This window comes from Diabrotica virgifera, chromosome 6 (genome assembly GCF_917563875.1).
Source record: "Diabrotica virgifera virgifera chromosome 6, PGI_DIABVI_V3a".
In the NCBI taxonomy this organism is placed as follows: domain Eukaryota; kingdom Metazoa; phylum Arthropoda; class Insecta; order Coleoptera; family Chrysomelidae; genus Diabrotica; species Diabrotica virgifera.
The window spans coordinates 31486318-31511016 of NC_065448.1; the positions used below are offsets into that span (position 1 = coordinate 31486318).

A 24699-nucleotide genomic window follows, 5' to 3' on the forward strand; every position below is an offset into this window, starting at 1 on the left:
TAAGATAGTTGCAATATTTCTCCGCGACTCGCGCACGGTCGTTTATCGTTTCCCTTCCCAGTACTTGCACACCGCGAATACATAATTTCACATTTTGCGTTAATTGTTTACGTTATGCTTCATAAATAAACAATAAAGTTTCAAATTTATCCAGTTTCTGTCCGATTTTTATCCAGTTTTGATACTAAGGGCAGAATGCTGCACAAACAGTTTAGTAGAGCAGGTGATTTCAAACAACATTCTAGAGTGCACACTGAAGCAGTGGCGTGCTGGAACTTTTCAAGCGCCCCGGTGATTTTATAGAAAAGCGGCCTCCCATCCTCATTTTATCTTCTATTATCAGAGTTTTTTATTCGTTATTTATAAAACAAAAATACAAAAAATATAAATTATTAAACGCTTTTATTTAGTTCAATCGTTTGCGTCAAATCTTTAGACGTTAATTTGACTGCCTTTTCTTCAATGCATATGAATGAAATTTTGCAGACATGTACATTCGCGGGAACAATACACGAATAGTCAATAAAAAAAATTAGAAACTTTTACAGATTGTAGTTAATTATATGAACTATACATAATTTCACATTTTGCGTTAATTGTTTACGTTATGCTTCATAAATAAACAATAAAGTTTCAAATTTATCCAGTTTCTGTCCGATTTTTATCCAGTTTTGATACTAAGGGCAGAATGCTGCCCTTAGTATTGTCGTGGGCTTAGACTGTCCATAAAACGCAAGGTTCGACTGTTGACTATGGTACACGACAATTAGACCGAAATCATTAGACCGAAAGCAGTAGACCGAACTCATTAGACCGAAAAGCACTTTACCGAAACCTCACTAGACCGAACAGCATTAGACCGAAATGGTAAATAAATTTAAAAAGTTTGCAGTCAATTATGCTAAGATTTTGTATAACTGTCTTTTTGTTTATTGTATTTTTTTTAATTATTTTATATATAGACTGAATAAATTGTTACTCTGTACAGTATGATATGAAATAATTTTCATCCGTTAAAATTAGTGAAGGTAAAAATAAATTAAGGGTAGAGTGACGTTAAGGCTATGGGTACGTAATTCGCAAATATTTTACGGCTATCCCTACTTTTTCTGTCTTTACACGGCAAATTACGTGTAGTAAAATTCTCACTGGTATGGAAACTGCAGATGTAAACATTAGGTTGACAGTGACATTGTCATTAGAAAGGTAGAGATGGCTATTTCGTTCAGTTTTTGAATGTTCTTGGATAACCTTTACTTGTATAAATGATAGGATTATGTTTTCACTAATTATGTATTCAGGGTTACCATTATTTATATACTATACAAATAGTCGAAAAAGAAAAAAAGTTGTAAAGTTATTTTAATAATGTCCTGTTACCATGGAAAGCTTAGATAAGGTTTGAACATGTGAAGAACTGCGTTGTATAAATGTAGTATTACTCAATTAATTTATAAAGACTATTTATTTCTTTATTTGCGCAAATTAAAATATGGGACCTTGTTATAAGAAATGTGTTACTGAAAAGCGAAGAAATAGACGGTTAGCTCAATTGAAGTAAGTACTTTTTTACATAAATCAAATTAATTACTTTTGTATTTTTCAAATTAATTTTAAATTTATAGTGAAAATATGATCTATAAAATCTATCGGTAAACCAATAATTTTCGCATTAAATTTTATTCTCGTTTAAAGGAGTAAACTATTTATTACTACACAACAGAAGTACCTACTACTGACCAGAAGTATCTACTACAAAGCGTTACGCCAGCCTTGTCTGCATTACATCATTCGTGATGGAATTAGTTTCCCATGTGCTTGTGATTTGTGAATTCACATTTTTACGTACCAAATTATTAGATTGTACATGAGTAAAAATGAGTGACTCGGATCCGAAGCGACAAAAGAGTTACGCGAGGATAAAAATGAACAATTGTTATTTGTTAATCTTCTTCACAATTATTAAATTTTATTTGATAAAAGAATGACCCCAAAAATTAAGAATCTTCTTCTTAGTTTGTAAATTTTTCTATGACACATTCATAAATGCTGCCATATTGTAACATAAAAATACCTACGCCGAAGACATCCACCCACCAACTTCACTTAAACTGAAGCAAAATACTACTAAACAAGCACATACTTCAAAAGCGTAGTTCATTCTTCTATGTAGGCTGGTAAATAGTAGCAAATACTACGGAGAAAAGCAAATGCTTTTTAAGTGTAGTGAAATCTTCAAACATGTAGTACGTACTTGAAGCATTAGCATTTACTACATTTTATGCCACCATGGGCACTTTACTTTATAGCTAAAATCATACCTATTTACGGTTATCGGAACAAACTCTTATAAAAATAATACTTTTATTTGAACTTTAATGACTTGAAATACTTGGATTTTCCATAAATAATATATAAACAATAAATAACTTTTTATTAATTGTACGCCTTAAATAAATTATTATTTTTCAAATACACTATCAATACTATTTAATAAACAACGACGGAAAATAAAATTTTAGTGTTATTTTGAAAGATTTTTTCCATAATATTTGCTAAATTTGAAGTAAAACGCGCCACAAAAGAGCCTCAAAATGCAAACTGTGTCAAAGTTACTCTTTTATGGCTCGTTTTACTTCAAATTTAGCAACTATTATGGAAAAAATCTTTCAAAATAACACTAAAATTTTATTTTTCATCAAAATGAAAATACATTTTTGCGCCACGTAATATTCATATTAGCTGTTTTGTAGCTGGAATATTGTATGCGCCACTCATTTTTACGGCGTTAGCCGTTTTTTATTCTTGTATCCGGAGTTTTTCAACGTTTTTTGTAAATTAAATATATGAAATTGAATGTAATGTTTCTCGATTACACGTTAAGCGTTACGAATGGTCGCCTTTGTCGCATTCTCTCCCAAATGATCTAGTAGTTACGACACCAGACTTGTGATAAGACAATCCGAGTTCATATCCTAGCCATCCTAATAATTAGGGCCGGCAAATGAACTCGGATTGCCCGATCCATGAACCATTTCGGTGAAATTGGTTAAATGGATAAGACTTTTGGAACTCGATAACTTCTGAACGGCTTAACCGATTTTGATCATGAAACATGAGTTTGAAATGTATTGACAAGTAGTATCTGATGCATCCAAGAGCAAGTATGATAACTGAAGATATTACAGGAATAATTGAGCTTGGAAAACCGTTTTTCCCATAAGAAATAGATTTGATCATATTTATGAAGCCTATAACTTAAGAATTCGAATTTTCCCAGGTTAGACGCGTCTAGAGTCATCCTACAAACGCTCGAGTTATTGGCGCAATTCGTAGGTTGAAATTTTGAGTAGGTAATTGTCGAAAAACCAAAATTTTCAAAGTTTAATTTTTCAGTTTTTCGGCTATATTGAGCCGTGTGTAGGGATGATCTTAACCGCTTAAGCACCATTTGAAATCTCAACTCAACGCTATTGATTTGGTGTATTTGTGGTTTTCCAGTCTCTCCTTTAACCTAAGATATATACGCCCAAAAAATATGCCATTTTGTATCTACCTAGCCCTATAGCTGGCTTATGGGTAGTCAAAAGTCAAAAACTACACCGGTTCTGAATCGGCACTGACCCCCTCTTGCAACACAGAAAAAAAATTCAGATGGGTGTAACTTTTCCACATACATACTGTAGCAGATGGATTTCTACTACAATATTTTATAAAAAATATCCATTAATTTTAATCCTATCCCAAGAAAAATATTAATTTTTCTAATATATTTTGCGAGTTTATATATCTTTAAAATTTCCAAGCCGCTCCTGTTCGCATTGTAAAGGTTAGGAAATTTCCTATTTATTTGTGTAGCAATAACCAACTACGTAGATTGTTATTGAAAACATCCATTATTCGAGAATGAATCCTCTAAAAGGTTCAGTGTTTTTCCTTTAAGTTTTGAGCGCTAAAAATCCCATGTTATTATTGGTCTGCATTTTGAAAGATCCTTGAGTTGTAGTTGACGATTGGTCAATACTTTTGGCGGAACGATCGAGAAGAAATGCATCGTTTGGACGCGAGAGAGACGTGACGATGTAAAGTTAGTTCTAAAAGTACATCAGCTCTGTAAGCATCTTTTTGTTAGAACTCAAAAAGTCGCACTTTGCCGGCCAAAATGGTTTTCTTCTTATAGTAAAAGAACTAATGGATTTCTAACATGTCAAGGAATATAATGACAATAGTTTCACGGCATTTTAATGGATATATTATTGTGAAACAGTTCTATTGTTATGCAGTTTGATTTGCCGGTAAAAGAAGTGCGTGGTTTCCTGGTTCCTGTCCTTTATGTAGCTGTTGCTATTTTTATGATGTTTTGATTTGTTCATGTTCCAGTAAGAAATGCCCAGATGATATTATTTGGTATCGATTTTATCCAGTTTTGTAATGATTTGAATATCTTCCCCTCCCAGCCCCGTCTGAATGGAAAATTTTGAAGTTCCAAGTGTTGTGACATGGATTTTTGTTTTAACAAGGTATGATAATGTTTATTTTAAATAATTCACAAGTGGATATTATTGGTAAAGGTTTTACATAATTAAAAATGTTTGTTTTCAACATGGAAAATATATTATGTAAAGTAAATATTAGATGGCAGTGACATTTGACAGCCATGTCAAATTTTTGTTTTGGTACACTGCTAAAAATAAGGTTAAAAATTGTAAAATCATGTATTTTGTTATTATTATTCATTTCTGGTTTGAGAATGTGTCTATTCTCAATAAAAATAAAAAGGTATTAAGGTTTAAATAAACATTATAAAATGTACACATCTTTATTTCTGTAACCTCTTTATTTAAGAAAATTATTAACAGATATCTAATACAAGTGAATAAGTTTTAGAACAGAAGAAAATATAATGGCATAGAAGCCAAATGATGATAATTTGTAGCCCACTATAACCCCAACGAGGAATCTACGATGAATGTCCCCCAGTTGCTTTCCAGTAAGTACTCGATATGAGAATTTGAGGATTTTTCAAACGGCGTCCCAATTTGTTTAAATAGTAGGAAAGTCCTCAAGTCTGTGTAAGTATCCTTTGCTTATTTGGTTATGTAGTTTAGTCTTCTTTAAACCCTCCTACCCCTCCCAACGAATCTACGACCTGCCACCGCACAAAAAATGAGCTGCCGTTCGCATGAAGGTTTGCGTGTCTGTTCCTTCTGCTAGCCCCATTTCGACTCCCCAGTATCTCTATAGATAGTCTTTCCTTGATCCCATTAGAGCAGACAGGTAAAACGCTTCAACTGGCACCCAACGTGTGAGGCCGATTCATTTTTCTGCCTCCTTCAGTATCCAGTTGTTGTCTTGTCCAGTTGAACGCTTCAAATGGCGCCCAACGTGGGGCTCGACTCATTTTTGGCCTCCTTCCGGCTCCAGTTGTATGTAAAATGCATCAACTGGCCCCGACAACGTGGGGCGTGTTATTTCTACCCCCTGACCCCATTAGCATGTGCCCACTACCATATCCCTTTAGCCTCCTTTCGGTCTCATTTGTACTACAACTGTTAGGCAGTGCCCGTCTTGGGTAGCCGATCTCAGTTTGTGGTGCAAGTGTTTCCGATAACATGGAAGCTCGACTCGTGTCATGTTTTGTATGCCCATTGTTACAAGTCTAGCTTGTAGACATGTTCAACTAGTAGTTAGCCTATCTACTAGTCCCCAATGTCTTTAGCCACCCCCCACTTAGTGTTACATTTGTAACGTACACCCTGAAGTTTGACCTGAGTAGATATCGCCCCAGTCTTCCCATGTAGTTTAGCCCAGATTCCTCTTGTCTTGCCCCCCCGAAACTGTTTCATGTCTTTTAGTGCCCCCGAAACTGTTTCAGTCTGTTAGTCCCCATGAAAGAGCCCATTTTTGTAGTTTTTGTTGCAAAAGTTAATAATTTTTCCAGAGAGGTGTAAGTATGTACACATTTTGTTGTGATGTTGATTTGGTCGTGCTGTTGATTGTATAGGCATGTACCATTTCATACATCATAGTGTATTTAACTTGTAACCCCATATGTATACTGGTATTGTATTGTATTGTAAGTATCGTAGAACAGAATTGTATGTTATTGTAGCGTACTAACTGTATTGTATTGATATTGTACCCATGATGAAAGCATTGATTTGAATTTTTTTGAAAGTATTGATGAAATATATAGACAAACAGTTGAATAAAAAAGTAACGTAAAATTTTTTTGAAAATTTTGATTAAAAGTAACGTTAAATATTTTGAATATTGAATCCAATTATGAAGTATAACAGTATGTTGTATTTTTTGCATGTATTCCTATAGATCAACAGTTTTTTACAGAATAACCGTTTTTTGTGATTATTGATTTGGTCATTTGAGTAGATGTGTAATGTTGTTGGTATGGTCCGTGTATGAGTTTAGTCCCGTATAGTCTGTGTGAGAGAAGTTACCCCTTGTAGAAGTCACCCCATGAAGAAGTGAAGAGGGAAACCGTGGAGAGGCCCCCCACTTCTGTGTTTTTTTCAAGCAGCCAGGAGAAAAGCTGTCACTTTTAGATTTGAAGATAGCGTTCTCTGTCGACACTGTTTGAGAATAACTGTCTTGAAGTGTAGAAGTTAGCCCCTGAAAAAGCCCCCCCCTTGTCTGTGTTGCCCCTTGTTTTTTTTTTTTTTTTTTTTGACTAATCTATCTTTGTAGGTGTCAAAAGGATGCCAGAGGTTAGTTAAAAAGAGCCCGTGAAGTAGTAGTTGAAGTCTCCCCCCCAGTGAAGTAGTTGAAGTCCCCCCGTGAATGAAGTATGTCTTTTTGTATCTGACATGTCACAAGTGTAATACTCGTGATGAAGGAAGTGTTGTTCAGCTATCTGTGAACACTTTCATTAGTAGTCGGAGCAAGAAATGTCTTATCCCGTGTGAGCTCATATAGGAACCAAATTTCAATATTGTTTGTGTTTGTAAGCCCCTGAGTATATCTAGAAGTCAAAAAGTATGTTGTTGTCTGTTTGTTTGTCTATCCCTGTTTTGTCTGGAAGTTTTAGAGCCCATTGTCTGTTGTCCCGTGTTGTCTATTAGCCTGTGTTGTCTATTAGCCCGTGTTGTCTATTAGCCCGTGTTGTCTATTAGCCCGTGTTGTCTATTAGCCCGTGTTGTCTGTTAGCCCGTGTCCGTGCTGGAGTTTGATTTTTTTTGGCGAATAGTTAGTTGACCTCTCTTCTCTTTGTTGATTGAAAGTAGGCCAAGAGCAGAAGCTGTGACAAGGCTGGTGAGGTTAGGATCTGGCCGCGTTGAGTACAGGTGAAGCTTGCTTTCGGTCGATAAATGGAAGCGGTTGTTCGTCAGAACTGTCATACTTTCCAATGTCCCTTTGGTCTTCCCCTTGCGTGTTGCTTTCATCCCCTGTTTTGAAAAAGTAGCCCCCCGTTTTGAAAAATAAAGTCCAACCCCAGTCTTGAGAAATGAAATGCCCCCAGTTTTGAAAAGTAAGTCTATCCCCAGTTTTGAAAAGTAAAGCCCAACCCCCCTGTCTTGAAAAATGAAGTCTATCCCCTGTTTCGAAAAGTGAAGTGTAGCCCTGTTTTGAAAATGAAGTCTTTCCCCAGCTTGTGATTTGAAAATGAGAGAGTTGTCTAGTGAACGTTCATGAAAGGTTCTTATGTCCTGGATTGGACTGTTGATTGAAAACGTAATGATGTAGTATTTCCTATGTCATGTGTTACGTTTTTTTTTTGGTCTTGATTAAATGGTTTGATATCCCGTTTGAAACCAGTATACTAGTTTTTTTTTTTGGTCTTTTTATGTTGTCACACGCACCCCCCCTTTGTTGGTTTTGTTTGAATGAGTTGTTGAGATAAGTTATTTGTGACATTTTATCTCGACAAGGTATTTAGACTGGATTGTCTAAATCCTCCTTTTGCAGAACCGTTGCCGAATGTCCCGTGAAACTCGCTAGGTGTTTAGAGTTTAAGCAGATGCCTATCTGCTGAGCCAAGAGCTCAGAAAGATTTTTTAGTTTTTGAAAACCGCTCCCGGTTAGGCAACGAGGTGATGAGGCTGTGTCTGCCCTGCTATATGGTATATATTATATGGTATATATAGTATATATGTCACTTGTGTTACTGCAGTGGATGTCAGCGAGGTCCACACAGGGCACAAGGTTAAGTTTCTTCCCCAAGACACAGAAACTCTTGTCACCTACAGTTCTTAGTAGAGTCTAAACATTTAAGTCTACTCGACTTTAAAGAGTCTGGCGATTGATGGCACGCTAGCCCATTCCCTAATGATGTTTTGTTTTTGTTTAATCCCCATTAGCCATTATTTAAATATTTTGGTATTGTTGTCCTGTCACACCCAAGAAGTCAATGTTGGATTTTTGTAGTTATCGAAAACTGAATTGGTAATCCAGTTTCCTCTCTTCCGAGGAGGCTATTGTAGCAGATGGATTTCTACTACAATATTTTATAAAAAATATCCATTAATTTTAATCCTATCCCAAGAAAAATATTAATTTTTCTAATATATTTTGCGAGTTTATATATCTTTAAAATTTCCAAGCCGCTCCTGTTCGCATTGTAAAGGTTAGGAAATTTCCTATTTATTTGTGTAGCAATAACCAACTACGTAGATTGTTATTGAAAACATCCATTATTCGAGAATGAATCCTCTAAAAGGTTCAGTGTTTTTCCTTTAAGTTTTGAGCGCTAAAAATCCCATGTTATTATTGGTCTGCATTTTGAAAGATCCTTGAGTTGTAGTTGACGATTGGTCAATACTTTTGGCGGAACGATCGAGAAGAAATGCATCGTTTGGACGCGAGAGAGACGTGACGATGTAAAGCCAGTTCTAAAAGTACATCAGCTCTGTAAGCATCTTTTTGTTAGAACTCAAAAAGTCGCACTTTGCCGGCCAAAATGGTTTTCTTCTTATAGTAAAAGAACTAATGGATTTCTAACATGTCAAGGAATATAATGACAATAGTTTCACGGCATTTTAATGGATATATTATTGTGAAACAGTTCTATTGTTATGCAGTTTGATTTGCCGGTAAAAGAAGTGCGTGGTTTCCTGGTTCCTGTCCTTTATGTAGCTGTTGCTATTTTTATGATGTTTTGATTTGTTCATGTTCCAGTAAGAAATGCCCAGATGATATTATTTGGTATCGATTTTATCCAGTTTTGTAATGATTTGAATATCTTCCCCTCCCAGCCCCGTCTGAATGGAAAATTTTGAAGTTCCAAGTGTTGTGACATGGATTTTTGTTTTAACAAGGTATGATAATGTTTATTTTAAATAATTCACAAGTGGATATTATTGGTAAAGGTTTTACATAATTAAAAATGTTTGTTTTCAACATGGAAAATATATTATGTAAAGTAAATATTAGATGGCAGTGACATTTGACAGCCATGTCAAATTTTTGTTTTGGTACACTGCTAAAAATAAGGTTAAAAATTGTAAAATCATGTATTTTGTTATTATTATTCATTTCTGGTTTGAGAATGTGTCTATTCTCAATAAAAATAAAAAGGTATTAAGGTTTAAATAAACATTATAAAATGTACACATCTTTATTTCTGTAACCTCTTTATTTAAGAAAATTATTAACAGATATCTAATACAAGTGAATAAGTTTTAGAACAGAAGAAAATATAATGGCATAGAAGCCAAATGATGATAATTTGTAGCCCACTATAACCCCAATGAGGAATCTACGATGAATGTCCCCCAGTTGCTTTCCAGTAAGTACTCGATATGAGAATTTGAGGATTTTTCAAACGGCGTCCCAATTTGTTTAAATAGTAGGAAAGTCCTCAAGTCTGTGTAAGTATCCTTTGCTTATTTGGTTATGTAGTTTAGTCTTCTTTAAACCCTCCTACCCCTCCCAACGAATCTACGACCTGCCACCGCACAAAAAATGAGCTGCCGTTCGCATGAAGGTTTGCGTGTCTGTTCCTTCTGCTAGCCCCATTTCGACTCCCCAGTATCTCTATAGATAGTCTTTCCTTGATCCCATTAGAGCAGACAGGTAAAACGCTTCAACTGGCACCCAACGTGTGAGGCCGATTCATTTTTCTGCCTCCTTCAGTATCCAGTTGTTGTCTTGTCCAGTTGAACGCTTCAATACATACATATCCACAAACATTTTCCCCTTATTAAATAAAAGTCGAGCCATACTGCCGCAAAGGTCTGATAAATTTTTGAAATTTTTTGAGTTTTGGGAACGAGAAGGGCCGTAAAATTCACACCCTTGGACAAAAATGGAGAGTTGACATATGGATGGGCGAGTTTTTTCCTAAACTTTAAGATGGGATTTGGCCCAATTTTCAATTTAGCCGGATTTAGAAAATCGAAAATTTCGTGTATATATAGTGTCACACTTAGGGGTATTATTGTGGGCCACTGGCGAGAACTGCCGTTCTCTGGTAATTGTTTAAAAGAAAGCGGCTTCTTATGCATCTAAAACAGCGGTGCCTAAAACATATTGATTGTATTGTTATTACTTGCTGCCTTACATTAACTTTGTTTAAATTTTGTGTCTGTATTTATTTTTCTCTTGTAGTAAATGTTTATAGTTGGTTTGCATTTTAGGTTTTACTCAGGAGGAGAATAAAATAGAACGTATGGAAACAGTTTGTGAACATTCATCCCACAACCAACACTATACGAGTCGACACGCCAAAGGAAAAACTGTAAATAAAAATATAAAAGTTCAGACTAGAGAGGGACCTTACAAATGTAAGATTTGTTTCAAACAGTTTTCTAAAACACATTATTTGAAACAACATTTAAGAAGGCACACTGGAGGAAAACCTCACAAGTGTGAAATTTGTTTTAAGCAGTTTATTGAAGCAAGTGATTTGAAAAGACATTTGAGAGTGCACACTGGAGAAAAACCTCACAAGTGTAAAATCTGTTTCAAGCAGTTTAGTCAAGCAGATACTTTAAAAGAACATTTGAGAGTGCACACGGGAGAAAAACCTCACAAGTGTAAAATCTGTTTCAAGCAGTTTAGTCAAGCAGGTACTTTAAAAAAACATTTGAGAGTGCACACGGGAGAAAAACCCCACAAGTGTGAAATCTGTTTTAAGCAGTTTAGTCAAGCAGGACATTTGAAAAAACATTTGGGAGTGCACACTGGAGAAAAACCTCACAAGTGTAAAATCTGTTTCAAGCAGTTTAGTCAAGCAGGTACTTTAAAAAAACATTTGAGAGTGCACACGGGAGAAAAACCTCACAAGTGTGAAATCTGTTTTAAGCAGTTTAGTCAAGCAGGACATTTGAAAAGACATTTGGGAGTGCACACTGGAGAAAAACCTCACAAGTGTGAAATTTGTTTTAAGCAGTTTATTGAAGCAGGTGATTTGAAAAAACATTTGAGAGTGCACACTGGAGAAAAACCTCACACGTGTGAAATCTGTTTTAAGCAGTTTAGTCAAGCAGGACATTTGAAAAAACATTTGGGAGTGCACACTGGAGAAAAACCTCACAAGTGTAAAATCTGTTTTCAGCAGTTTAGTCAAGCAAGACAATTAAAAAAACATTTGAGAGTGCACACTGGAGAAAAACTCCACAAGTGTGAAATTTGTTTTCAGCAGTTTAGTGAAACAAGTACTTTGAAAAGACATTTGAGAGTGCACACTGGAGAAAAACCTCACAAGTGTGAAATCTGTTTTAAACAGTTTAGTGAAGCAGGTACTTTAAAAAAACATTTGAGAGTGCACACGGGAGAAAAACCTTATAAGTGTGAAATCTGTTTTCAGCAGTTTAGTCGAGCAGGTGATTTGAAAAGACATTTGAGAGTACACACTAGAGAAAAACCTCACAAGTGTGAAATCTGTTTTAAACAGTTTAGTGAAGCAGGTACTTTAAAAAAACATTTGAGAGTGCACACGGGAGAAAAACCTTATAAGTGTGAAATCTGTTTTCAGCAGTTTAGTCGAGCAGGTGATTTGAAAAGACATTTGAGAGTACACACTAGAGAAAAACCTCACAAGTGTGACATCTGTTTTCAGCAGTTTAGTCGAGTAGAAAATTTGAAAAGACATTTGAGAGTGCACACTGGAGAAAAACCTCACAAGTGTGAAATCTGTTTTAAACAGTTTAGTGAAGCAGGTACTTTAAAAAAACATTTGAGAGTGCACACGGGAGAAAAACCTTATAAGTGTGAAATCTGTTTTCAGCAGTTTAGTCGAGCAGGTGATTTGAAAAGACATTTGAGAGTACACACTAGAGAAAAACCTCACAAGTGTGACATCTGTTTTCAGCAGTTTAGTCGAGTAGAAAATTTGAAAAGACATTTGAGAGTGCACACTGGAGAAAATATTTGCCAAGTATGAAATTTGCTTTACTTAGTTTACTATAATAACGGATTAAATAAAACATTTGAGATAGTGTGTAGATGTCTTTACGGTTTGTTAAAGACACGATTTACAAAAAAAACATCCAAATTACTGAACCTGCGTTTCTTCTAGTGCTGAGCACAACAGTCTAATCCAAGCTCACGGTTTCTCTAAATGAACGAACAGTCCAACGTTTAGCCAATTCTTCGCAATGATAGAAAGAGTGAACATTTGGCTACTACAAGCGGGTAACTTTTCTGATGGCTCTTCTGAAAACTGCTCAAGTTAGGTACCAATAAAAAAGGGAAAGTTAAATGCCACTGATCAGCAATAGAAGACTTAATCAAGGGGTCTCCATATAAAGAACTTCTATCACTGAAACGATAAGTCCCATAATCGGAAAAAGTGTTAGTGTCAAATGTTAAACCAATTAACACGTTGATGGACAACAACGACTATAGACGTCTATTTTCCATTAATGTAGCTTATACATTTGACGCAGTGTCCGTCAACGTGTTAACCAGTTAAAGTTTACTACAAAAATTAACATAAATATAAATTTGTTATTCAAGTATATGTATTGTAGCAGGGGAGGCAAGGATGCTAAATTTGCAGTTACTAAAGCCTTATGGGGACCTATTTTGTTGTGAATATTAGGTCCTAAAACAGAAACAGTTAAGTTATGTTTTCCATTTTAGTGCTGACTTTCCATTTTTTAATTTAATTTTTAATTTCCAACAATCTTTTTCCGATTGTAGCGCCATCTATCCATAATTCGAAAAAATGTCTCGAATAAAAGTTTTTTGCCAAATCTGCAATAAAAAATCTCCTATTTAAGATTTTAAAGTAACCCCTACCCTACCACCGTGGGTGGTCGTGTTTAATGTTATTCGATAGATGTTTAAAAAATATTGGACACGTATTTTTAGATTTTTTTTCGTACCCCCTTAACAAACTCCCCTGTATTAAGAGTTCATATATGGTAGGGGTACATTTACAGGGTACAAGGTTTCTTTCTGTGATTTTTTGACTCGCTCGAGTAACTAAAAATCTCTTCTTGGACTCCCCTACCATTACGAAAAATATGCCCGAATGTTTTAAAAATAATGTAGTAATTAGTGGAAACCAAGCATTATTTAATTTCAGAATATATTTTCAAAAATCTTTCTGTAGTTTAAATATTTTTAAAGCAATCTAGCGCCCTCTAGGAGCCGTATGATCTTGTCGGCGGTGAGGTGGCTGGTGGCTTAATAGAGCTCGCACCTCTCAGCTGAAATGTTGGGAGGTGGAAAATCAGTATCACAAACGGTAGCCTTTGAAAACAGGGCCAAACGGAGCTCTACAGAAGCGAACCACCCTTTTCCTAGCTTCTCCCCAAGTAGCAATTTTTCGACGCATTGGTTGTCAGTACAAACAAATGCACTGTATACAACGTTGCCTGAGAGCATTTTCAGTTGTTTCGGCCAACGTCCCCTACCCCGACTGACATTACGATGTTACAACCTTTAGTTATACGGGCAACTAATTTATTACCATTGTGTCACAATGATTGTGACAACTACATAATATCACAGTTCAGTGTGGTTCAGTTTTTTCAACAATCACAACGAGTTAAACATGTTATAATGCTAAACTAATTTACGCCCTGGCCGACTCTGTAGTTGTAGTTGAGTAGTTATCTGTCACGTCACGACCCTTGCGTTGTTCTAGAGGTGTAACACGTTTGCGGCAACTAGGAGAAAAAGAATTTACTTTATAACCTTATTTTTTTCTTATTATTATATATTTTATTTTTATGGAAATTTTCGATTTATTTAACAACCTGTTTATTTGTTTTTTTAATAGCTGGTTTCCATTCCATTGTTTTATCAGTAGATTTGAGATATGATAACCTAATCTTTGTATCAGCTTTCGTAGACAGGGTTGCCAGGTCAGTTTTTACTCTTTCAGTAGTTTTGTTTTCACAAAATCAGTAGATTCTTTTTAGGCCATGTAAATATACAGTAATACAGTGATATGCACATCCGTCCTAAATGTCCCAAGAGGAATTCCACAAAATTCCAAACCACCAACTGGTAATTACCATTTTTTAGCTAAAATCTACTAAATCAAAAACTAAAATATACTTAAGGATTTTTAGGATATATTTGGGATTTTTTATAATAAAAACAACAGCTAACTTAAGGGGATAGGTGCAAAATGTCGTCTGTTAAAATGTTCAATGTATTTTAAATGTTTTCATTTTTTGCGAATCCGTAGAAAACTAATAAGTATTTTTGAAAAATTTAAACGCACAAAGAAAGATTACGTTATTACCGAGGACCGAAAGTCCCTGAAAACTTCTATAATGTTTATTTTAATAAGTTACAGGGGTGAAAAAAAGAAAAAATTTAGTGTGACTTTTAATTCCAAATCTCTCGTTCAAAAGAAACGTTTTGGTTTTTCTAAATAATGCAGTCTTTCATTCTGCGTTTAAATTTTTCAAAAATACTTATTATAGTTTCCTCATGATTCGAAAAAAATGGATCAAATTCTGTCGAAATATACCAAAAATCTACTAAAAAATATTGCCTACTAATGGTTTGTTTTTAACCAAGAGGAGTGATTCAAATTTACCGCGCTGTAATGCTTGTTTGTAATTGGTCCAACTGCAGGCAAGTTTACTCCACTCTTATAAAATTATTTTGACACTAATGACATTTATCAAATTTTGACCCTATAGTCCAACCATTTTTAATTGAAGGCGACTCATCTACAAATTGAGCTGAGAACTATCGGCAACAATGTTAAATTTTAAAACTAAATTGATACCGGGGGCATTTTTATTGGGTATGCCTTGCCAATGTGCATAAGGGAAAAAGGAAGATGATTTCATAAAATTTGACCCGGTAACAATAAACCTCCGGTCTATGGGTCATATTTACGAGCGACTAAGTTGAACCAATTCCTTGAACACTGTGAATCATTGGTAACCTTATCAATACTTCGTTGGTCTATATATTTACGTCCAAGGAAGGGTGAGAATCCAATAAATATTTTACTCGTCAACAGGTGTCCTTATCTGCATGGACGTAGACGTGGGGTGTTTTTTTCTTGTGACATGGGATCAAGCCACAATTTAAGTTTTAAATTAAACGTATTTGACGTTTCAATTTCCAACTTGGAAATCACTATCAAAATACAAAACTTTAATAATTTAATCAAATTTTTGTTTTTGATGCTTGGTAAAAAAATCTTCTCTAATAATTTAATTTTATCTCACTCATTAATATTGACAATTCAGACATAATAATATTATATGTATCTACATTTTAAAGTAGATTTATTTAGTAAATCTTAATCTTCGATTCATTGTCTTCACTCTTGTTCGTATTCTCGTTTTTTCTTTCGTTTACTTGATTAAAAAAAACTCCACCATGTTTTTATTTTTAATAGGCGTGTAAATTGGAAATACCGGGTGTCCACTTATATTTTCCCCCATTTTAACTGCCTATAACTTCTAAACGGCTCAAGATAAAAATATGCGGTTTTCGCTGAAATGTTTTATTTTAGTAAAAGTTTTGTCTGAATGGATTGAATTTTTTATATCGCTTTCAAATACGAAAACAAAAATGGCGAATTTAAAAAAAAAACGTTGTTGCCTATTTTTAAATGGAACACCCAGTATATTTTTTTGTATATTGAAAGAAAGGTCATTTACCTATCCAGCGATATAAAGTCTTTCAAAATCGGTTGTCAAATCACTGAGTAATTAATTTTTAAAATGAGAGGTGCAACGTGGATATCACATAGGTACCTAAATACCATACTAAGCAAATTGATATTATGTTATGTGATTTCAACATTTGACAACCGATTTTAAAAAATTTTGTGGATAGGAAAATCACAATGTGACAAATCTCTGGATAGGAAAATGACCATTTTTTCAAGTTATAAAAAAATATACTGAGTGTTTTACTAAAAAATATCAACAAAGTTTTTTTTTCAAAAATCCGCCATTTTTTATTTAAAAGCGATATAAAAATGGTCATTTACCTAAAAACTTGAAAAAACGGTCATTTACCTATCCAGCGATATAAAAAATTTTAAAATCGGTTGTCAAATGTGTGAGCAATTAATTTTTAAAATGAGAGATGCAATGTGGAAATCACATAACATAATATCAATTTGCTTAGTTATGTTATTTAGGTATGTGATATCCATGTTGCACCTCTCATTTTAAAAATTAATTACTCAGTGATTTGACAACCCATTTTAAAAAACTTTATATCGCTGGATAGGTAAATGACCTTTCTTTCAATTTACAAAAAAATATACTGGGTCTTCCATTAAAAAAAAGTCAACAACGTTTTTTTCAAAAATCCGCCATTTTTGTTTTCGTACTTGAAAGCGATATAAACAATTTAATCCATTCAGACAAAACTTTTACTAAAATAATACATTTCAGCGAAAACCGCATATTTCTATCTTGAGCCGTTTAGAAGTTATAGGTAGTTAAAATGGGGGAAAATATAAGTGGACACCCGGTATTTTCTGATCTTTTTAAAACTTTGGAGCAAAAATTGCAGCGAGTTTGTTCTTAGTTAATTAAAATGAAACCAAACATTGCTTTTTGTTGGTGCCATTTGCCATTATTCTTTCACATTTTAATATCTGCAAAATAATATTCACGCGGTTCCCAAAGATCAAGGATAGTAAATGAAACTCAATACTTATTATAAACACACATCATAATGATAATTTGAAGTGAAAACTGACCTTGAAATACTGTATAGATAGGTACTCTCTATTAATAAAATTTTACTATATTTACTATTTTACTTCGAAAATAAGCCGCACTTTAAGTTGAAAATTCAATTTATTTGACGTTTTGACTCCACTTCGGAAATCGTTATCAAAATACAAAATATTAATAGGTACGTATCACTTTCAGAAGTGGAAGTCGAAACGTCAAATGAATTGTTTTTTCAACTTATATTGTGGCTTATTTTGCAAGTAAAATAGTGTATAATCATTAATATAACTAATATTGGATACAGTATGGTGCAAATGATTGGAATAAATTCGTTCTTTCGTAAACCAGCGACATTCAGGATAAATCCTGAGACAGGCCGACTTTTATTTTTGAATTATGATTTATATCATATTAATGACGTCATCCATTTGAGCGTGATGACGTAATCGGCGAATTTTTTAAATGAGAATGGGAGTCGTGTACTAGCTCATTTGAAGGGTTATTTATTCAATTATCTATTCAGTAATATAAACATTGATATAATTACTCATACAGTGTGTCTAAGAAAAATTATTTTTAATAAATTAATCGACGCAAAAAGAAGAATGTGTGTAATTTATTTAATTCAAAAAACATTCTAATGCTTTCAGAAAATAGAAAAAATGTTGTTTATTTCACAAATAAACATTGTTTTTCGCTTAAATTAAATAATGTTTAAGGCAGATGGGTGGCAGCTCGAACATTAAAATTAAGCGAAAAGCAATGTTTATTTATCAAAAACCATTTTTTTTTCTGTCTTCTGACAGCATTAGAATGTATTTTAAATTAAATAAATTTCATGCATTCTTCTTTTTTGAGCCAATTTAATTCAAAAAAAAAATTTCTTGAACACCCTGTATAAATAATTATGTTAATGTTTATATTGCTGAATAGAGAATTGAATAACCTTTCAAGTAACTATCACACGACCCCTATTGTCATTTAAAAAAATGATCGATCATGTCATCACGCCCAAATGGATGACGTCACTAGTACGATATGTCTCAAAAATCATAATTTAAAAGTAAAAATCGACCTGTTTCAGGACTTTTCCTTAAAGTCGGTGGCTTACGAAATAACGAATTTATTCCAAACATGCATCATACTGTACGTAATTGCATAAGATGCCACAAAGAAATAGATTCAGAAGAATATTTACTTTATTTTGTTAGAAAACTAGAAAATACCTGTCAAAACATACATGATAATTTAATAATTACATAGATCTTAGATTTAACTTTTACGTAATTACTTACCTACCTGTTTATATAAATAATTAAAATATTATTTTGGTACGCCACTGCAAAGCTGACAAGTGAACTATTGGTGACTCGTTTTAAGTGCGATGTTGCCAATGAAACACCTTCAATTAAAAATAGTTGAAGTATAGTGGAATTTCATAGGTTAGTTAAGATATACCGGCGATTTTTTGTGTTATCTGTGTTATTCCTTTAATTTTTAGATTGTTAGTCTGCTTTTATATAAAAAGCAGTCGTTTTTAGAACTCTTTAGCGACGTATTAATATAATATAATATTCATGGATTACCGTTGAGGGCCGACATGATCAACCAAAAAAGAAGATGTATTTGGTTATTATTCTAGTGACTTTCTTAGGCGTGAATCTGCCTTTAAGTTTACTCCTCCTGGTTAAAAAATAAACTATAGAATTTTTTTAAAAAATATCAAAAATCTACCAAAAAAGTAGAAATCTACTAAATGTGGCAACGCTGTTAATGAGAATGATACACTTTTGACACTGGTCACATGACCTCTGTCACCCAATAAGAGGGTGCGTTCTAAAATGGTTTTGATAGTCGGCGCAGCCGGGTTTGGTTGGCGATTGGACTTATAAGTTGTCTTATCCGTCTAAGGTTGGTGATAAGGTATTTTTTTAGTAATATTGGTAATATTGTTTAATGCGCCATTTTGATTTTACTTGAGATTTTTGGGATGTAAAGAAAATGAAAACACAGAATATAAAAAATGCAGGCATTTTCTGATATCTTTAAAAGCACCATAAATACATTAAATTTATACAGAACATCTTTAACATAAATTTTGACTTTTATATTAAAATTTTATTTTTTAAATTTGCATATTTTTTGTCAAAAATGTCATAAAAAAAGGAGCGCGTGTGTTTTTTAAAGGTGAAATATCCATATTTGACGGTAATCTGAGATGCGTTTATAAATTTCACATCAGGTAATAAGTCTTTTATGTATTTATATAAATTTAAATACCGAATACGATGTCAAAACAGTTTACTTTTTGGTTTTCGCATTCACCATACAGGTGTTAAAAATATAGGTAAAAACCATAACTAGTCTGACTCCTTGAGCAACCATTGCACGCGCAGGTGCTTTTTATAGTCACTTCAGTTGTCTTATGCAACGTATGATGCAACGCGTACGAAACGATGTTGCTTAAACAGGAGGTTGCCTAGGCAACGTTAAGACAACTCAAAAATCGTCCACCAAATCAGTGCAGAATAGGGTCGTCTTCTAGGCAATAACAACGTTGTAAGAAAACGTTGCCACGCGGTAGATAACGTTGTCGCGTCGACAAATTGCTACTTGGGTCGTGACAATTCAATGAACATAAAAGACCAAACAAAAAACTACCAAGAGAAGGGTGAGCCAGATACCGCTGTCTCAGACTCATTATAGACTGGTCTGGTTAGAACCAAAAATAGGTGTGAGGTTACAATAATTCACAGCTAGCTGAAAATTGGTAGGATTGTTCAAACATTAATTTCAAACTATCATAAATGAAATGTAAAAAGTCCGACCGGAAGAAAAAAAATTACTCTCTGTCAAAGGTCACAGTCGTCACAGAAATGGGTTTTTAGCAATTTTAAGCGAAACGATAAGTTTTATCATAAAATTAGTTCTAACAAAAAATGTAGATCAGATAATTATCCTATAAAAAATGTCTCAATACTTTTTTTCCTAAGAGCCACCGTTTTTGAGATATACGATTCAAAATTTTTAAAAGAGTAGTAATCGTCATAATACAATGATGAGCGCACTAATAACCGGCAGAATAACCCAAAAGATGGAAACCCCATTAGGTTGTGAGATAAAAAGAAATGAAACTAGTGGAGGTTGGAGATTGAGCGGGAAAAACCTATACATTTACATTCTACTTATTGTTTCCCACCTTTAGACGTATCGGACGAGTTTGGCAACTGCCAGTGTCACAGTGACAGTTTTAGTTGACATACTCCTCTGATACGTCTGAAGGTGGGAAACAATAAATAGAATGCAAGTGTAACGGTTTTTATCGCTAAATCTCCCACCTCCACTAGTTTCATTTCTTTTTATCTCACAACCTTAATGTGTTTTCCATCTTTTGCGTTATTTTGCCGGTTATTAGCGCGCCCATCACTGTATATGTATTATAGTTTATTTTTTAACCAGGAGGACTAAACTAAAAAGACATATTCACACCCAAGAAAGTCACTAGAATAATAACCAAATATATCTTCTTTTTTGGTTGATCTAGTCGGCCCTCAACGGTAATCCATAAAGATTATGTATATTAAATTAATGCGTCGCTAAAAACTTCCAAAAACAACTGCTTTTTATATAAAAGCAGACTAACAATCTAAAAATTAAAGGAATAACGCAGAAGACACAAAAATCGCCGATATAACTTAATTAAAAATCCTCAAGGAATAGTTATTTGTATAACAAGGGAGGAAAGTGCTACTTTTCCTCCCGAGAATGAAGTTTACTGCCCGACGCGTAGCGGAGGGCAGTAATCATTCAAGGGAGGAAAAGGCACTTTACTCCCATGTTATACATATGGTTTTTCCACCTTCCTCAAACAAGTCATTTTTCCATTTTTACTTAATTTATTTATGTAACTAACCAACAAAATTTATTAGAAATAAAACTAACAAGTAGGTACAATATAACTGTCAACTGTCAAATATAAGTCAAATTATTAATGTAAACATTGTTAAATTAAAATAACAATTTACTGTTTTTTGCCATTCTGCAAAATACAGGGTGTTTTATAAATAAACGTTAAAATGTATAGATACTTACGTAATAGAAAATAGATATTGTACAGGGCGTCAATAAGTTATATTTCATAAATGAAGTACCATGACGTCACTTTTACTTTTCCTCCCTAGGGAGGAAAAGTACAACTTTGCTCCCTACAATCAGGTCTGGAAAAGTATACTTTCGGTAGAGGTAGGTGGAAAAAAAGTTTCCCTGTAATTAAATAACTTAATTAACCTATGAAATGCCAATAGTCTCAAAATTGTGTCTCAGTGGAGTAAACTTGCCTGCGGTTGGACAATTACAAACAAGCAATACAGCGCAGTAAATTTGAATCACTCCTCCTGGTTAAAAAACAAACATTAGTATACACTAATACATTGCGAAACCAAAAGAGATGAAACTAGTGGAGGTGGAAATTATCGTTATAAACGAATAAATTAACATTACATTACATAGTTTCCCACCTTTAGAAGTATCAGAGGAGTATGACAACTGTCACTGTGACAGTAGAATTTTATAAAATACTCCTGTCACAGACGTCTAAAGGTGGGAAACTATGTATTGTAATGTTAATTTATACGTTTATAACGATAATTTCCACCTCCACTAGTTTTATCTCGTTTTGTTTCGTAATGTATTATGTTTTCCATCTTTTGCGTTATTTTTCCGGTTATTAGCGCGCTCATCACTGTATACTAGGGTGGAGTGAAAATGAGATATATATTTTTTTTTCAAAATTTCACTTTGCAATACCCGCAAAAAGTTGCCTTATAATATCCTAAAAATAAAAGGTAAATGATGTTTTAAATTATTTTAACATCTTGGGCCCTCTACCATCCCTTAAAGGAGTAATAATTTTTTTTTCAAAATTTCACTTTGCCATACCCGCAAAAAGTTACCTTATATTATCCTAAAAATAAAAGGTAAATGATGTTTTGAAATATTTTAACATATTTGGCCCTCTACCGCCCGTTGAAATGGTATTAGGGCATTTAATATGTTTCCAAAGTTTCAATTTGGAACTATTACATAATATATGTCATATAAGATAAAAAGTAAAGTAGAAAAAGGATTTATTATTATACTAAAAAACCATACAAACACAGCAGAGACGGACATTTGAACAATAATACTTTTTAAATAAAGAGCTGTAATAGCCATTATAGTCAGTTATAGCCACCATTCAATCACTACATCACCTTATAATCTTTTTTCGTTTCGAACGAGGGCATGATGCTCCTAGATTTAATTTTTGCTCTTATGAAGCCATCCCTAGCCGATTCACCAATCACCGACATAGACGCCTCAGTCACCATCTTAACACACCGTTCCACTGCCTGAGTATGACAGGGGAACTGAACGAAGTCCAAATCTGCCTCGGTATTATTGATGCATTGTTGGAGTGTTTGATTCAAAACGCCAGCTAAAATTGGAGGTGGGGTTACTTCACACGTCTGCCAGTTGATAACATCAATGTAGTCTAAGACATGGAAGTTCAGTTGTGGAATATGGAATTCTCTGACTTCTGTGGGAACAGAGACCATTTCTCTAGCTTTCAAAATTCTACGCAAAGCTAGTTCTCTGATATACCTTCGTTCATCAGTTAGCATGGCTAATAGCACGTTTTCGGGGTGGCAATAATAAGCATTCCGTTGAATGACAGGATCAATAATATTTTTAAGATCATCACTTAAATAACGAGATGATGATATTATCTTAAATATATGCCTTGCTCCATTCGCGCACGAAGGTTCTTTCTTTATCTGGAACCAAACTGGGGCATATACCTTTACTATGTACTCAGCCAGAATTTTTAAATTTGCAGATGGACTTTCGGTTGCAATATAAAGTCTTAGCATTCTGTTTGCGGCTGTAAGCCATCTAGCGTGTGATAGTTTTCCTGGATTGCGAGTACTTAGATTTAAGGAGCACTGACCAGCCGAAATTGCAAGACATATTTCGTACATGTATTTCTGGTCGGTACTCAGATCACTATATTCCAATTCGGGCACAATGCAAGTAATTGCCTCAAATTGTACAGGCGGCAGTGCCTCGCAGTTTTCAAGCAATTTACCTATAGGTCCCGAATACTCACGAGGACCGCTTGTTGCACCATCAAGGAATGCGAATAAGTGACGCAGAGGCAGCTCATTCGCATGCAGTAGGGAGATTAACCATTGCAAAGGACGTCCCAATTTATTCTGTAAATTCGCAATAACACCGTTTTTTCTTCCGGTATTTGTGGCTGTACCATCACAACCAACAGCTAAAACTTCGTTGAAGTTTAATCCATTTTTAATACAAAAATCATAGATTGCTGTCGCTATGTGCTTCCCAGTTCCAGAACTCGGCGTCACATGGCCCAAATAAAGAGAATTTGGTTCTTCTATCATAGATATATGTTCTTCGCTGATCGTTCTTTTATGATATCTGTCGCCAACTATTTCCTGTGAGAGCGTTTTGTCTTTTCTGCCATCAAAAAATATACTTTTCAAGCCTCCTCCACTTCCAGTTTGCAAATTTTTGAGTAAAGCACGTGTTTTCTGGCGCTCTCTTCGAACCTTGCTTCTATCAACAACTTTAGAACAATCATCCATTGTTACAATACCGATGTCCTGTAACGTTGCTGAAGCAATTGCTGCAGCACATCTATCAGAAATACCATATTGGTCACAGACCCGTGAGAGTGTTGGAAGTGTGAACCTCATTTGTCCAACTTCTGATGTTGATGGCTCCGTTGCAGAGAATGTATCATTACTACTTTTTTTGAGTTCTGGAACTGCAACAATGTTAATAAATTGTCCCTCATTACCATCGTCAATACTATCATCCATTATTTTAGCACTTTGACTACAGTCCCCTTCTTGCCATTGACGAAAGCGTTCTTCACGTTCGATTTCTGCTTTTTGTCTTTCAAGTTTCTTTCTTAATTTATTAGTCTCAATTATATCGACAGTTCCAATCCTCATTCTTCTATTTGATCTCTGGTCCAAAAGGAAAGACCGTTCTTCAGTTGGAACCTTACGTGACTTGACACAACAACAAGAAGTAATTATTGGGCATTTACAGGCTGCGATATCAGACAGCTTCGTTGATTCGTGTTTAAAAGTTTTTACTTTTATGGTGTAGTTTTCATTACGTTTTTTTTTGTGGATATCTGATAAGGCTACGATATGTATTATAATGCTTACCAATCAGTTGACGGATGCGTTCGTGTGATACTGTGGGAATCGAAGCTCTTTGCCAAATTTCTTCTATTTGATGTCCTAACTGTTTGGATATTTCCGAAACGCTTGGCTCTTGGCCGGATCGTTCATGGATTAATTTATGTTTAATATACAAATAACCTTTTATAGTGTCTCCAATAGTTCTCCCGTGAAAAGGAAAAACCTAGTAAAGTGACTTACTAGGTTTATGCTTAGTATCAATTGTGTGAAACCCCATGAAGCTCTTTATCGACTGGTACTTAAAACTTGTAAATACTTGCATTTTTAAGAAAGTTATTTCAGATGGAAAATCCTAGCAAAATGGTAATTTCAATAAATTTGGTTGGAAAAACCTAGCATCT

General features: G+C 34.3%; 1 protein-coding gene across 7 annotated transcripts in view; it reads left to right on the forward strand.

Annotated features, from left to right (window-relative positions):
* LOC126887532 (zinc finger protein 271-like) overlaps positions 1 to 24699 on the forward strand; it is a 137776-nt gene that overhangs the window by 33264 nt on the left and 79813 nt on the right. For 2 of the 7 annotated variants that reach the window (XM_050655181.1, XM_050655178.1), the window contains one exon: positions 10593 to 13507. The exons of 4 other annotated variants lie outside the window; for them this stretch is intronic. In XM_050655181.1, the coding sequence (XP_050511138.1) occupies positions 10593 to 12340 (1748 nt within the window). In that variant the 3' untranslated portion in view covers positions 12341 to 13507. Of the gene's footprint in view, positions 1 to 10592; positions 13508 to 24699 lie in introns of those variants that run through there. One more of the 7 variants, XM_050655185.1, reaches the window with a different exon arrangement.